The sequence below is a fragment of the Scyliorhinus canicula genome, chromosome 12, assembly GCF_902713615.1.
Source record: "Scyliorhinus canicula chromosome 12, sScyCan1.1, whole genome shotgun sequence".
Classification (NCBI taxonomy): Eukaryota; Metazoa; Chordata; class Chondrichthyes; order Carcharhiniformes; family Scyliorhinidae; genus Scyliorhinus; species Scyliorhinus canicula.
The window spans coordinates 138,555,181-138,572,878 of NC_052157.1; the positions used below are offsets into that span (position 1 = coordinate 138,555,181).

Genomic DNA, 17,698 nt, shown 5'->3' on the forward strand with positions numbered 1-17,698 from the left:
CTAAATACGTAACTTGCATTGTTTCTACTGCAAAGGCAGGGAGGATAGAGGCTTGCAACTAACGTATTCCTCGGATGAAATGGCACAGCAGGCTGTTCCATGATGCAATGTCCATTATCTACATTAAAAACTGCTGAGGCACAATAGCACCACTAGCTGTTGTTTAAGTTATTCCAAAATTGAGAAATATGGATGAAGGGCATATCAAAGCGATGGGGTAAAGAGGAGGAAAAAAATCACAAATGAGTGATTCGACGAGTCCAAACTCAGGCTTTAATCTGTAGTTTATAGGAAGAACAAGAGGCACAATGAAGTAAGGAGCTCCATAACTTTGTGATCCTGAGAAAAATTAGAACACGAGGCATTGTGACGATCTTTGAATTCCACACAAAAAATATGGGAGACTCCAATCACAAAGATTAATTTGTCCAAGAACTCAAATGTCCACTATAACCAAATGATCATTATAACGGACTGGTCCGTAAAGCAGAAAATTGAAATTCCCAGTACCTTCCCTGATTCCATGATCCATAATGTGTAGTGCATTACTAAGAAGTGTTGCCCAGCACTTGGAACAAAGTTTATTAAATAGCTTTTCAACCATTCTTCCCCAGTGTGCTGCTCAAAATGTTAGTGTGTTTCGGTTTTCCCAGTCCTGGCCCAAAACTGGCATTTTGAATGTATGCCAAGTTAAGGAGTTACCAGAACTGCTCCGTCGTGCAGTCACCAATTCAACCAATGAATCACTTGGAGTTGAAGATAATTAGCAGCAATTAGTGACTTGAGGTACAAACCCATTCACAAACTGCATATTATAACTAAAGCAATCTTCACTGGGGAACTACCACAAAGATGACGACAACCATCTCAGCTCCAGGACATCACTGCAGGAGTTCCTCAACGCAGTCTCCTCGGCCCAACCATCTTCAGCTGCTTCATCAATGACAGGGTTGCTTCACCAATGAGTGTTGAAGTGCAGCCATAACACGGAATTAGATGGGTTTTGATTTTTGCAAAACAAAATCATTGTCCCAAAGGGATTAAACAAAGACGGTCTAACAGAATTCCACAGTACATCTTTCTTTTTTGGATAACTACAGAATTCAATATTAAACTTTCTGTATTTCAGCTGTCCCAGTGCAAGCAACTCTCAGATATTAGCCTTGACTGAGTTAACCCCAGGCAGACTAGTGATAGGAATGTTAAAATTAGCCTCAATGCCCCCTGGTTAGGAACAGGAAAAATTATCCACAGCTCTCACTTCAGATCACATTTCAATGCACCCTGCTGAAACTGTAAAAGAGGCCCAGTGAGCACAGATCTTCCACAAGAGTCTGACAAAACTTATTGTCAATTCCACCTGGGCATAAATAAATGAGTTGTGGTACAGCAGACGGACACCATGAATTAGAGGTCATACAAATATCTGCATGAAGGGAGGGCAGAAAATTGGAAACCTCCAGCAAAACTGGAGTCAATAGGAATCGTGAGGAAACTCTCCACTGGTTGGAGTCATAGCTGGCACAAAGGATGATGATTGGAGGTCAACCATCTCAGCTCCAGGACATCCTCAAGGCAGTGTCCTAGGCCCAACCATCTTCAACTGCTTCATCAATGACCTTCGTTCTATTATAAGGTCGTGGGGATGTTCGTAGATGATTGAACAATGTTCAGCACCATTTGTGATTCCTCGGGTGTCGAAGCAATTCATATCCAAATACAGCAAGACTTGAACAATATCCAGGCTTGGGCTGTCAAGTGGCAAGGCACATTCTCAACACACAAGTGCCAGGCAATGACCATCTCCAACAGGAGAGGATCTAACCATCATTGACATTCAATGACATTACCAGAACTGAATCCCTCACTATCAACATCCTGGGGGTTGCCATTGACCAGAAACTGAACTGGACTAGCCATATAAATACTGTCGTTACCATAGCAGGTCAAAGGCTAGGAATCTTGTGGAATGCAACTCACCTCCTAACCCCCCTAAAGTCTGTCCAATATCCACAAGGAGTGTAATGAATGTGCAGCTCCAACAACACTCACGAAGCTTGACATCATCTAGGACAAAGCAGCTCGCTTGATTGCTACCCCTTCGAAAAACATTCACTTCCTTCATCACGATGAACAGTGTGTATCATCTATAAGATGCACTGCAGGAACTCACCAACGCGCCTTAAACAGCACCTTCCAAACCCACAACACGACCATCTAGAAGGACAACAACAGCAGCAGATACCTGGGAACACCACCGCCTGGAGGTTCACCTCCAAGTCACTCACCATCCTGACTTGGAAATATATCGCCGTTGCTTCACTATCACTGGGTAAAAATCCTGGCGCTCTCTCCCTAACAGTACTGTGGGTGACCTACACCTCACAGAGCATAGTGGTTCAAGGCGGCAGCTCACCGCCACCTTCTGAAGGGCAGCTAGGGATGGACGACAAATGCTGGCCTAGCCAGTGACACCCACGTCCTATAACTGAATTAAAAATAAACAAAAATGGGCGTGCAGGAGCTCAGACTGCACAGTTTTAACTAAAGGCAAAATTGGAAGCTCATGAAATTGGATGCTTGATGGCCAAGTACAATAGAGGGTACAAATTAATATCAACTCAAACATGGCTGCTTAACTATGAATTTCTCACCATGGGAAAGAAAGAAATTTGCCCAGCAATCTAACATATTGTAACCAGAGCACAGAAATTTATTTTCCTTACTTGGGTGAGGTCGTCCAGCAAGCATCCATCGAGGATCATAAGGAGTTTTTGTGGGAATAAACTCAATGGTTCTATCAAAGGGATCCTTAGGCTGGAGAATGGGCACTGAGCTCGACATATTCTACATTTAAAGCACAATTTGAAAAACAATATCAGTACAAACTTGACAAACCAGTCAAAAAATATCATAATGTGTAAAGAGTTGTAAACATTTTTCAAAGTTCAATGATTGAATGGATTATAGAACCGTCATTGAATGTAAGTAGTAACATCCACAAAAGATCCCTCACTGGAGACCATGAGACTCAATCACCACAAAAAACTGAACATTTCCTGGGCGAACAAGGGTACAAATATTTACCCACAACATGTCCCCTTCCCAAAGTCTACATCTTAAAAATGATCGTTTTCACTTAAAAGAAGCTTTGAAAAATAATCCATCAATTTCATTCTCCTTGCAAGTTTTGTTATTGCTGCTATCCTGGGTGCACCTCAGCCCTTATCTTCTGTTAGCTGTGGAACATTGTAGTTTATTGACTATCAAGCATAGTGCACAGTGTGTGTTATTGTCCATTATATATGTAACAGTGTATATTATAATATGTTGAGTGTAACACTTGTCTATTAAGGAAACATGCAGGGTTTTGTCTCAAGTTTTATGGCAATGTGGGTCATTGTTTGTTGAACAAGTAACAGTGAGGCTATGGTCCTTTAAGCAATAGTCAATGTTGTTATCTGCCAGACATTTAAAAATGTGATTTATTGTCTGTTAAATAAAAGTATGTGATGATCTGTTAAAAGTATGGCTGGGATATTGTTGTGCTGTCAAAAATAATTGCATGCTATGAATTTTAAAAATAGGGTACTTACTAACTATTATTTGTTAAATAAACACCAATGTGGGCTATTGTCCGCTAAGTTTATAATACCAGTTATTCGTATTAAAGTGGGTTACTCACTATAATTTTCTCTGAACGGTTATTGTAAATAATGACTGGCTAACACAATAAAAGGTTCAAGCATTTTTGTCAATATTCAAATTAGAATACAAACCTTTGGCATGTAGGACAGCCACTGAAGGAGGATAACAACTCCCTCAAAGTCGTCATAGACAGTTGTGTGGGTCACACCATTATTGTGCATTATCTGGACCCCTCCCAACTGGTTGTTGGATGTATACACCTCTCGACCAAGTACCTTAGAAATTAAAAAAAAGTTTCAATGTTGAAGCAAATGATTAAATCAGCTCCACTGTTAGCCTGATGGCTCAGAGGTAAATCTGTGTATTTGCAACAGAAAGCTCTCTGCTGACTGCCACTGGGAAGGCTCATAGAAAGGGTCCCCCATTGCCATTAGGATTTAGCATTTTAAGGAAAGTAGGGGTGAGCAGTTGAAACAAATTGAAAGAAACTGCAGCTTGAAAATTAACCACTTGAAGAATAATCTTGGAATCTGGACCTGCTGTATGGATGCTAATTTACACATGATACGTTTGAATTTCTTACAGAAATTTACAATTGAAAATCAAAAAGAAACTACCGAATTCTATTGGCAATTCCAGTTGGGTACTAATTACAGGATGTTCAAGTGAGAGACAAACATGTGCAAAAGTCTGTTGATTCGTACATCTTTATCCTCGTGTAAATAAAAGAGGAAATTACAAAATTCATCAACACAGTTAAGGACTTTTCATTGCATCAAGTAAACCTTACAAATAAAAAGAAACAACAGGAAATCGGGAATAACTTAAGAAAACTCTAGATAGGCACAGCTGTTGATTTTTCTGATGCCGATCCCTCTACAAATAGAGAATCTACACCAGAATTAAAAACCTGGTTATTTTTACAGTGCCGTCAGACCCGCTAGCAATTCCCGTGTTGTCGGTTTTTATTTCTGCCGGGGCCAAAACAAATTTTTTGTCGCCATCTTGTTCAGTATAAACAGTAGAATATCGAACATGACCCGTTCTGTTGGAATGGTGAGCGGGAAGATTATTTTAAAAGGCAGAACTCGTTGCAGGGGTAAAATCTCCAGAGCAGGAAATCCCCAGATCTGATTCTGGTTCATGTGCAGTCAATAGATTGCGATTGGGAGAACATTCAAATTTGCGTTCGTGTTCCAGGATGGAGAGAAATCGCCTGGAATTGCTGTTGCTTCTGGTGGCCCAGCAAAACGTTGCTGGAAGTGCAAAGGTGGACTTTAGGCAGAAGCAATATGAGACTCTCGAATATGCTCAACGACAGTCTATCGATGTTCACAGAGCGGAGTACTGGAATATTAGAATCCACCTGGAACATTAGGTTATCAGATGTCAACAGCTTCAGAAGAGAAAAAAAGAGGGGGAAAACTAATATGAAAAAGATAGCTTTACTAATAACCATGAGTACAGTCGTGTCACAGATAATATTCTAAATTCATCCCTGTACCCAAACAAGATTTTTCAGACCACTTTCTGCAGTGATAAAGTATGTTTAAATGTACTGAAGGCTAATTTGGCTGCGGACTTCTAAAAACAAATGATCAATACTGCCCACTTGTAGAATCAGTGTTGGATTAATGGACTTCCTGGAACTAAAGTATCGTGCAGTGTGGTGTAATAATTACACCAGTATTTTCAATGTCATTCAGCTGGCATTAAGGTTGAGTCACATTTGTGCATTATAAACCTTGCCTGTAGATGTAAATCAGGTTCCAGAATTGAAGGCATTCAGCACTGGAGACTTAATCAGCAGAGACTCTGACTGTAACACTCCTGAACTGCCTTTGCACACACCTTTGCTCTGTCCATTTACCCTTGGGGTGGACACCAAAGGATGCAACAAGCCATCAGCCACTCAACGTTCTGCCTGGCCGTGTAGGTATTTGTAATAACACTTCTGTGCCACGGGCAGTTTATTTTATGAGGAGAGAAGCACATCATTGCAAGCCAAACACATCATTCTGACACCATCTGCAATAAAACACAGGCTGAGATTTCGACTGCATCGGAGAGATATACCGCACAATAAAAACCAGCAGCGCAGTTTATGCGGTAAACAAGCTCACCGCTTCCCCCTCTTCACAGTGGAGTCCCTTCAGCCCAAGTTCCTCATTATACGATTTATGTGATGATAATTCTGAACACACAGGATGATAGCTCACCTGTGACAGTGAGTTACCAGAGTTCTTCCACCAGTATGAAAGACTCATAACTCAGCAGCTCTGCATGTGTAAGTCAGAGTTACAATGGGCTTTTCACAATGAAAAAAATAGCTGGAACCCACTTCTCAAGAGTTCAGAGAAAGAACAGATCCATTTACCGGAAATATATTTTTTGCGATAAATTTCAACTATTAAGCTTAAAACCAAATAGTAAAAAATAAATACTTTGACATCAAAACCTCTTCACGTGGTAAATTATCTTTTGCGGTACAGCGCCTACAAATGATCTTTTGAGGTAATGTGCCTGTTGCTACATGAAAAAATAGCCACATTATTGCACAAAAAGGTAGAAGTGACATGACCAGTTAACTTGTCTTTTGGTGCTATTAGTTGAGGAATTTTGGCAAGGAAGCTTTTTGAATTGTGCCTTAGACAGCCACTTGACTGCCAAAGCAGGCAGGTGAGAGTTCAGTTTAAAATTTTGGCCAAATGCGAGGGCCACTCCAGGCAACGACAAGTCACTCACCGGTGAAAAGAAACTCAACAATATCATTCTTACTCATTCACTTAAACTTTATGCTCTTGCAAATATAGATTTCAAACCTAAACCTACAACTAGTTGCACACTTGTGCCCATAGCAATCTAATGTATTGGGTATTCTGAAACAAATGAACATGGCTTTGTGCAGGCTCGTGTTTACACCCATCATTTTACATGTGAGGCGAATTTCCACTAGAAAGCTATGTACCGATTAAATACCCAGCATACCAAAGCTACAACACTTACCTCTACAAAGCAATACTGGGAAGGTATCCAGAGAAAGTAACAGTGACGCAAAGCCAGACAGATGCTGCAGACGACATGGACAGCAGATTACTGGGGCCTCAGTCCACCCACAACGTCTGCAACCATCACCCATGTTGATTACAACAACAATGGCTTGGGCATTCGTCCGTAAGTTTACCTGTTATCAGATGTTACAGCACCCATGGCACTGACAGCAAATTCCACACAAACACGTCTATGTAAAAATGGACCTACTGCACAAACACAGCGCTTTTTTGTTCTATTCCATTCAAAAGGCCTAGAAAAGGTAGCAGATTCCCACCCTTAGATTAGAACCGGAGACGACTAACTTTAACAAAACACAAAAGTACTTTAACATTCATACCACCCTCAGTAAGTTACTCACTCCCTTTTTTAATTGCCCAATTTATTCCTGAAGTTAATAAATTACTCACTACATTTACATCAGTTTAGCAATTGCATTTAATTAGTAATTTCCTGATTATATTACATTTTTTCCCCAAAGTCCACACATTGAACACATTTTATAAATCAATTACTTTCTCAAAGTTGACATTACATTTCCACCTGAAATTACAGTTTTGTCTATTGTAAATCCACCATTTCCTCTGGAAGCAATTCCGGAGATCAAATAAGCTGTACAGAAAAAAAATTCTAGGATGTGCTTTCACTATCGTGTGCTTGTATGGAAATAAATCTGTGTCACCCTTTCATCTGACTGGTTCAATTCTCATATTAATAAAACAGCAATTTATCACAATCGAATGGGCAGAGAAAGTATCAATCAGTAATTAAGAAGCAGGAGGGAAACCATCAATCATTAAGTTCAAATATGTTTTACTGCTAGGTGTTGCTGACTGACCGTTTTTGCTTCAAAAGGGAGATGGCAAGCCAACCAAATCACTCAAAATCCAGTTGTAGACTATCTTGGAGGCCCAACTAAGCTGAGCAATAAATATTGAAAATAAAGTTGCAATATAAAAAAAAGTGTGTGAATAAATTCACAGGAAAATTATTAAACTTACCTAAACAGTAAAGAATTGCCCCCTTGTATTGCAGGCAAATATTTACTCATGATAATGTTTCTCTTTTTAATACATCTGCAATGGGTTAAGGAGAGTGCCATTTATTTTCCAGGAACCAATCAGAAAATACTTGCTTCAAGGTCTCAAAGGTCATTTTCAACATCTAAAAAAGGTGTCTTTCTCAAGGGATGTACACCTTCGGACAGAGTATATATAAGCTTTGGCTTACTCTGTAAACTGCCAGAGAGAAGCCATGGCTCAAAGCCTGGAAGTTAACGCTTGTTACTATTGTACACAATCATACTGAATTCTCATCTGTTAGCATACATCTGCTCACCAAAAAGTTGGTTCAGTATTAGTTAATATGTTGTGAGAATGAAAAACTAACAAAAAATAAGATGACACAGACACATTTAAACTTTATGAACAATCACGCCTCAGGGAGCACTATTATTTCGAGGCAATGCGGGACACGGATCTCCTTTCAGGTAAACAAGCCCAATAGATACATATTTTTTAATCCTCAAAGTGTCACTGCTGGTCTCCATTTGGAACCGTGCCAATGCAGCCAGCACTGAAGTGAGAGTGATGCTATTACTGTAGTGTATGAGGAATCTGATCCTGAAAGACATGATTATTACATTGGTTGTGAGCCCATTTACATTGTGCATCTAATTTTATACATCAACACAACACTGCGTCCTGAGAGGCCACAAACCACAGTGAAGATGTGGACTGACCGGGACCATGGCGTTTCCATGGAGCAGAGAACCTGTGCAGAAATTGTTTATTTTTCAAAGAAAATATCTATTAATGCCACTGAAGTGCTTGCACTTGTCAGCACTTTCATGGTATAAGCAGATGGATCGCAGATTTTCATCGCTCATGCATTAAGCGGTCAGGGTCAGCAGTTGTGAAAATATGATCACACACATGGTACCCGTCTGCTTCCCTCTGTTTCTGCTAGACACCGAGCACAGGGTGCAACCTATTAATGTAAATGACAAGTCAGAGTAGAGGAACCATGAACCAAGTACAGCCTAACCTTGAGGGGACTCTGCAGTGACACAGACGGATGCTCAGGACTGTCAGAGATGTAATTTCTCACTGATATTTAGTAGTGTCCCTTTTTATCAGCTTTTTCTTTTGAATACGCAGCTACAGTATTTACTATTTTAATGGCTTTGTAGAACCACTACAGAAAGATTAAACTTAACAGATTAAAACGATGGGCTCTCTGAAAGGAAACGCTGCCACTTGCTGTATTTGTACTGCTGATATAGGATACTCAACTGAACACCAGTCTAAGTTGAAGATATTCTACTACATTTCAAAAGTACTCCACACCACTATGGCTAATTTTGTTTTATATTGTGGTAACTATAAGCAGCACTTTTTACACTCATTTATCTTAACAGCATTGCTGGGAATAAAACTGCTTAATAGTTGGAATTCAGAGTAGCATTTGAAAAAGTAGGCTTTTTCTACCAGCATGATTTCTATGCAAAGCAAGAGACTGATGAAAATCATATTTTGTATATTGTCCCACTTCCCTGCACTAAGCTTCTTCATCTTGCGCTTCTCATAGGCCTCAAAGTTTGAGCAACATTGGGACATCAGGACTTTAACACTAACAGACTTGTCACCTCCTATATTTCAAAATCTTGATGCAAAGAGTGCCAATTACCCTACTGATCTGCACAAGACAACAGAACTGTAGGGGAGGGGAGCTTTCCAGAACAGATCTGAAGTCGGTGGAGGATCTGCAAGCCACTGGAAGCCAGTGCAAAGAGATGCTGAACCATTTTGACATTTGGACCCTCATCAGAGCTTCAGTCAAATGCTGGGTGTTCACTGAGCAGGAGTGGGCAGCTCATTAGAAATCCTGAAGCTCTATCAATAGCCAACTGGAAATATCAGTAAAAGGGGCTGGGGAGGCACATTAGCCTGGGCATGCTGGAAGCTGGCTGCAGTATATTTGTGGAACCCGAAGCACATGTTTGGCCCTCTTGAACATGAAAATTAAAAATTGAGTTCAATGGCTGGAGCAGGAAGAGCTGGACTAGGGGGGCTAAAGTGTCCCTTGATTTTTAACTGCTAGCTTGTTTTCAGATGAGAAACAGGTTGAAAAATTGCAGCCGATTCGATTTTTCTTAAAAACTGTGGTTGGGAGGCTTTATCTAGCTCAGTGACCTTCTTAATTGGAGGGCAAATTTGTTTTCCTCTGTGACATTGTCTATGCAACGCCGCTAAAGAATTTGCTCCATGATCTCCACATTTCTTGAGCAGCCAACAATTGGCAGGCAAGAATAGCCTCGGAGAGCAAATATCCATCCATGGGGAAGGGCATGTCCACCACCGGTGACGCAGCAAGGATAAGAACACAGCTTATGGGGATTTAGGGTTCTTTTTCAGTTTCCTAATGGTTAAGGTACATTAGATCACAGCATATGGCCTCTTTTATCTATTCATATCACATTACAATAAAATCAACTATTACTTGAGAAGCCATGTCCATCCGTTATATAGATTACAGACACAGGTCTAGTCTCATCCGGATTACCTACAACCTCCTGCCAAGTCAACTAATCACAATTTAGTGCCTGATACTGAAACGTTTCAACATCTGGTGCCTGTGAGAAGCATCAAAAATATAAGGAAAGAAATAGGAGCAGGAATAGATCATAAGGCCCTTCAAGCCTACTCCACCATTCAATACAGTCATGACTGAATCAAAATCCTGGAACTCCCTTACTGACAGCACTGCAGCATTTCAAGACAGCAGCAGCAGACCACCACCTTCTCAAGGGCAATGGGGATGGGCAATAAATGCTGGCATAGCCTGCGACACCTCCTGTCCCATGAACGAATATTTTTAAAAATCCAACATTTTGTGATTCACGTACCAGGATACACAGATCCCTTTGTACCACTTGAGTTCTGCAATCTCTCCACACTTAAATAGCGTACTGTTTTCCCATTTTTCCTATCAAAATAGACAAGTTCGCATTTTCCCACATTATACTCGATCTGGCAATTTTGCCCACTCACTTGACCTGCCTAGATCCCTTTGTAAACTCTCTACCTCCTCTTGACAACTTACTTTCTTCCCTACTTCGAAGTCATCGGCAAATTTGGTCATACATATCATTGATAAATGGTTGAGGACCAAGTGGCACTCCTCTAGTTTCAGTTTGCCAATCCGAAAAAGGTCCATTTCTCCCTACTCTTCGCTTCCTGTTAGCCAACTTATCCTTTAACCGTGCTAATAGGTTACCCTCTACACATCATGTTCCCTTGACTTGTGCCGTAACCTTTGATGTGGCACCCTTATTAAATACCTTTCGGAAATCCAATTATACCACATGTACAGATTCCCCTTTATCCAGCTTGCTTGATACTGCCTCACAAATCCCTAATAAATTAGTTAAACACTATTTCCTTTTCACAAACCTACGGTGACTCTGCCTGATAAAATCATGGCCCAGGATTTTCCAGCTGGGTTGAAGGAAACACCAATTTAAATGGCCCTCTGTATCCACCAGGGGAAGACATGCCATGACGGGTCTGTAAAACCTCGGCCATGATTTTCCAAGTATCGTGCTAAACGTCCAAAATAATGGATTCCAGCAATTTCCTTTTAAAAGATGTTAGGCTAACTGGCCTGTAGTTTCCTACTTCTTGCCTCCTCCCTTCCTTAAATAAAAGGTGTGACACATTAGCTATTTTCCAATCCACTGGGACCCTTCCAGAATCCAAGAAATTGTGCAGATTATAACCAATGCTGCATGCATCTCTGCAGCCATTTCTTTTGAGACCCTAGGATGCAGCCGGTAGGTCTAACCGCCCAGCCTCTCTTCCCTAGGGATGGAGATTGTTTTAATGTCCTCCGCCCCATACACCTTTTGCTTTTCAAGTATCTTTGGGAAGTCTTCCACGTCTTCTACAGTGAAGACAGGACACAAAATACTTGTTTCATGCCTCCTGCCATTCCCTTGTTTTCCATAGTCAGTTCCTCAGACACACACTCAAGTACCAGTGAACGTGACTAGTCAGTTGTCTGCATTGTGCAGGTACCGATAACCAGTGACAAATCATCACAAAAATAAGTACAAGTGGCCATATGACTTATCTAGCTCACCCCATCATAGTAACCTATAATCGTTCTTTTGTCCTGGCCCATTACAACCATTTAAACTGTAAATAGGTCCTTGATGGTACAATCTTAATGTGTCAGAAGTCTTCAGATACACCCAGTAAGCAATGTGAATGAAATTATATAGAAACCAAGGAAACTCGTGAACTATCACAAATGCTAAGAACTGGAAACATGCAGTTTGGTGGGCCAACCCAAATGCTTCTCGGTTATTAAAAACAGAAAATGCTGGGAAAATTCAGACGGTCTGGTAGCATCTGTGGAGAGAGAAAGAGCTAACATTGAGTCTGTATGGCTCTGCTTCTGTTTTCATTCCGAATTACAGCATCCTGCTTTTAATTTTGTGTTTTTCTGTTGTGATGGACCAGTCTTGGAATTGTTACCCTCTGATTCCAGAAGGTATCATGCTGGAGGCAATAACCTTCATTCAAAAAACATTTATTTGCATGCTAACTATTTGCAAAGGTTAAACAGGACCAACTTATAGCAACAAGTTGCTACTCCGACATCCAATCTCCTTACGCACATGCGCAGTATCTATTATTACAGTTAACTCTACTCTAAATCTTCCCCAAAGTTCATTCTTCCCACAAACTGCTAACCTCATGTACAATGTATGGTTTTCATCCGACTCCTACACCAGCTCTCCTCCAAGTCACTTGCGCCAAAGGGTGTCAATCTCCAACAGTGCTCTCAGCTCCCTTGGAGAATGTGCCGGAATGTGTGCTCCCTCATCTTCTCTTTGCAAGCCAAACACATTGGTGGAGCAGGATAGCAGCTTTTCCACACCAACCGGCTCCTGGGCTGTGACTCTTACGATGACCTGAATGTAAAGGCAGTGAATTCAGGAAAAACTGATTGCAGAGAGAGCCCTCCAGGACTTGAACTATTGCAACCCCTTAAAAAGGAGGGCAACAAACTGAAATTCTCCCCCGCTCATCTTCTTCAAGTTGCACACTGGGGAAAGGTAAAAGCAATGTCTTGACAAAATTTAGTTCCTTCAGCTCCCACAAAAAACTTTGCAGCTCTATCATTCATATGTTCCTGTGATGACAAGAGATGTATTCAACATCTGTGCTAGGAATGAATCTGGTAGATGAGAAAATGAACAAAGGACATCCTGAAGCCAGTGCTGGATACATGGAAAGAAGGGCTGCCCTTCTACTCTTAGGGTAGGAATTTCTCCTTCTGCAGGTAGTGGTACCATTTCCAAGCTAGCTTCAGCCAGAGGCTGCTCCGCTACAGACAATAAGATCTCAGAGTCTGCAGGAGGGAGTAGGATTGCGCCTTTATCAACAATGGGATAAAGTTCAGGAACAGGCGCCGGGATTCTCCCCTACCCGGCGGGGCGTGGGGTCCCGGCGTGTTGGAGTGGCGTGAGCCGCTCCGGCGTCGGGCCGCCCCAATGGTGCAGATGTCTCCGCCCCTTTAGGGGCCAAGCCCTCACATTGAGGGGCTAGGCCCGCGCCGGAGTGGTTCCCACTCCGCCGGCTGGCGTGAACGGCCTTTGGAGCCATGCCAGCCAGGGCCAAAAGGACTTTGCCGGCCGGCGTAAGTCCGCGCATGCGCCGGAGCGTCAGCGGCTGCTGACGTCATACCAGCGCATGCGCAGGGGAGGGGGTCACTTCCGCCTCCGCCATAGTGAAGGCCATGGCGAAGGCGGAAGAAAAAGAGTGCCCCCACGGCACCCGATCGCGGGCCAGACCACCGTGGGGGCACCCCCCGGGATCAGATCACCCCGCGCCCCCCCCCAGGAACCCGGCGCCCGCCCGCTCCTGCCAGTAAGGTAGGTGGTTTAATCCACGCCGGTGGGAGAGGTTTGTCAGCGAAGGGACTTCGGCCCATCGCTGGCCGGAGAATCGCCGCGGGGGGCCGCCGACCGGCGCGGAGCGATTCCCGCCCCCGCCGACTCTCGGGTGGTGGAGAATTCGGGACACGGCGGGGGCGGGATTGACGCCGGCCCTGGGCGATTCTCCGACCCGGCGTGGGGGTTGGAGAATCCCGCCCAAGATCTATAGTAAGTTCTTCCATAGTACACAGGTCTACAGACTTGCTTGGAAGTTCAACATCAATAGTGGACATTGTTACTACAAGAGCCTCACATTGTTACTACTAGAGCCTCAGTAATCACATGAAAAACAACTAGTGTTAGTACTTCTTTACATAGCTACTCTGCAGCCAACACTTTTGTCTGATATGGTAATTTTCTTTGAAGTGGTACACAGTATTTACACACTTCTGCAATATGTTCACTTTATTTTTTTTAATTCTTTATGGGATGTTGCTGGCACTGGCTAGGTTATCATTCATCACCCATCCTTAAATACTTGAGAAAAGGGTGGCAAGCTGCCTTCTTGCACTTCTGCAGTCCAAGTGGTATAGGTACACCCACAGTGCCATGAGGGAGGAAGTTCCAATGTTTTGACCCAGGAACAGAGAAGGAACGGCAATATATTTCCAAGTCAGGACGGTGAGTGGCTTGAGAGGAATTTCAGGTGGTGGTGCTCCCATGTGTCTGCTGCCTTTGTCTTTCTAGGTGGTAGTGGGTATGGTTTTGGAAGGAGTCTTGGTGAAGTTCCTGCAATACATCTTGTAGATGGTACAAAGGCAATACTTTGCGTCAGTGGTGGAGGGAATGAATGGTTGCTGCACCATTTCTAAAGTGCAAATCCCTCTTCCTGTGGCCTGATATGCCCTGTGGCGGTATGACTGCGAATAGCTGAGTTTTTGGTTCAGTGTTCTCTTTTAGGTAATTAGGTTTCTCCAACTTGTGCTTAATTTTAATATTTTCAAGCTACTCTTCAGTTGTAGAAGTTCTGTAGTTTCGGCCTCCTTTTCTGGAAGAAAGCTAGAGTGTTTCCATGGCTTGCTGGTGAAATCAAAGTGTGGGCTCCATCCTACATTTGTACAGATAATAACCTCTTGCTTTAATCCAATTTAGAGTTAAGCATCCCATTCTTCCTGGATAGCATTTTGTTGGCTGCTTGCAATTATTGTTGCAGGTCATCGGTGAGCTCAGTGGAATAGATAGAGTTACCTCTTATTACCTTTGTTGATGAAATTAAGATTCTCATCAAGAGAGACAGTAAATACTTCATGATCATTGGCAGTGGATTTGAAGAGTGCAGCAAGGTCATGGACCCCTCTTTTCAACAGATCATTTGCCGCTGTTTCATTCTCTGACACTCATTCATGAAAGCGCAAATTAGGGTCTAGAATTCCAGCTAGTGGGTGGTCACATCATTGTTGGTGCATCCTGTATCTGCCTCTGCCAGCCTGTCCCCAAAGAGAAGTGAAGGATCTGCATTTTCAGATGTGGTGGGGACTCACTGCATAATGAGGTGACTCCAATTTCTGTTGTAGCTGAGGAATAGAGAAGATTCAAAGCTACACAAGGTGCTTGTTTAATAAAGAACACTGCTGAAGGGCAGCATGGTGGCGCAGTGGGTTAGCACTGCTGCCTCATGGCATTGAGGTCCCAGGTTCGATCCCGGCTCTGGGTCACTGTCCGTGTGGTGTTTGCCCATTCTCCCAGTGTTTGCGTGGGTTTCACCCAAAACTGTGCAGGGTAGATGAATTGGCCATGCTAAATTGCCCCTTAATTGGAAAAAATGAATTGGGTACTCTAAATTTATAAAAGAAAAAAAAAGAACGCTGCTGATTTGGAAGGACACAGTGCTTTGATCTCCCTTCTGTTATGGCGATGGATAGCCTGCATCTGCCCATGTGCTATTGCGATACTCCCTGCACCTTGAAGTTGCTTATAGGAATGATGCAGAATTATGTTATTCAGCTAAGAAACAGTGCCAGATAGCATTGAGACACGTGCTCCAGTGTCTAGTTTGAATCTGGTCAGATGCCCATTTTCCTCAATGTCAGCATGCCAAAACTGGTTTTCATTATCAAAGATTTTGGTTATTTCTCCGAGGAAAGTGGTTTCCAGGTCATCAAGATTTTGAATTTCTTGGACGAAACTTCTTTTAACACAGTTCTCCTGCCTTGGAAGCACAGATTTCCTGGAATAACAGACCTCTTTAAAATGATCCAGCTGGCTGTACCCATGGTAGCATGCAATCTGGGCTGGACATTTTTCCCACCTGCCAACCTTCTTCCAGTCACAACGAGGACATTGGAAAATGGCGGCTGGTACCGTTTAAGGGCATTTCCTGGTCGCGGTCTTGTTATTCTTCTGATTTTAGAACCCACAAATTGAATAACTTGATCAAACTTGATCAACTGTGTTCTTGGGAAATTTCCCTCGCATCTCAAACAGGAGCCTGATTCTGCCTATGGTCTTCAGCCCATCTGGCCAGTTGTGCAGTTTTGCTTAAAGTTAAATCTTCAAGAGATGGCAAGGAGTGAGCGGTTGTCGCCTATAATGCCAACGACTGTTTGATCTCTGATCAGCTCTTCTTTTAGTGCTCCATACATACAATATTTGTGACTATATGGTACAAGTCATTAATGAATAGGTCATTCTACACTGGTTAAACTTCACCTTCGCATTAACGATATTTTTACTGGAAGACTAAACTATGAGCCAAAGGTGCTGATGTCATCATAGTAGGAAGCCATCTCTTTGTTGACTGCCCTGTCTGGTGAACATATAGTTTTGTTATGCTCCTCACATTGCTCACAATGTGCTAACTTGATCTTTGTCCTTTGTCGCAAAGCATAGTCGTATAGGGTATTGATCAGCCTGTCGAGGGGCTTCAATATTTTGTAAAGATTCTTGCAGGGACTAAGTAGTAGCGATTCTCACTTGGATCAGAGATTGTCTTTCGCCCCACTACGCGTGACCTGCCATTGTTATTCAGTGGTCTTTTTTGTGGCTGCTGGATTGGTCCTTCACCTGCTGAACTACATCCGCTGCTTGACATTTTTCTCACCATTTCCTACCATTCTGCTGTAGGTATAGTCAATGCCGCACCATTTGTAATGATGGGTTTGTTCTTGGAGCCGTTACCCCCTTATGCTAGAAGGGATCTCATTGGAGGCAAGTTTTTGTTCAAAAAAACATTTATTTATTTACATACTAACTAATTAGAAAGGTTAAATAAAGCTAGAGCTGCCCTCTGAATAAGATGACTGTGACAGCTTCTTTTGCACATGCTCAGTATGCTCTTATTAGACTTAACTCTTTACTCCACAGTTTTCTGTACACAACCAGAAATTCATATTGCGATGTTATACTAGTGTGCAATTTGTTCAATCTGCAGAATTGAAATGGGTATGCTAAACCTGTATCGAATCTTGGTATGAACATGCATGCAGTTTTGGTCACCATATTATAAAATGGATATACGGGCACCGGAGAGGATGCAGAGCTGGTTTGCAGGGGGGGTCATACCAGAAATGCATAGGTAAATATATCGAGGAAAGTTGTAGAGAGAAGCAAAATCGAACGGCGATGAAGAAGCACAAACCATTAAATCCTATTTTATATTCATGCCTCCCTTCTCTGTTAAATTAACAAAAGGAATTTTACTCCCAAAATGGTAGCGTATTTTTGCCCAGGGCTTCTTTGTGTGTGGTAACCATAGCTTGCTCTATTATTTCCATTTCATAGTATTTAAGGCAGTCAAACTGAACCATTTATGAGGCTACAAACTGCTACGAGTCCAGTGGATTTGAAAGAATTGAGCAAGAACCTGGTTTCAGTGGTTGCCTTTCCTTATTCGCCCCTCCCCCTCCTGTACTACAGATTGCTGTGTGTTCTGCCAATGACCCCAGAGTGATTAATAGAAATTATGCCGCCTGAAGGTTATTGCATACATCTCAGAATTGCTACAGTGACTAACCGCTGCCCTATAAAACCTTCCAAGACAGCAAAGAGTGTCCC

The 17,698-nt window shown here is 42.4% G+C and overlaps 1 protein-coding gene across 1 annotated transcript in view; it reads right to left on the minus strand.

Annotated features, from left to right (window-relative positions):
- Positions 1-17,698, minus strand: part of acaca (acetyl-CoA carboxylase alpha) — a 324,414-nt gene that overhangs the window by 69,934 nt on the left and 236,782 nt on the right. Inside the window, exons 45-46 of the mRNA XM_038814269.1 lie at positions 3,780-3,923; positions 2,727-2,847 (exon numbers count right to left, since the gene is read on the minus strand). Of these exons, the coding sequence (XP_038670197.1) occupies positions 2,727-2,847; positions 3,780-3,923 (265 nt within the window). The remainder of the gene's footprint in view (positions 1-2,726; positions 2,848-3,779; positions 3,924-17,698) is intronic.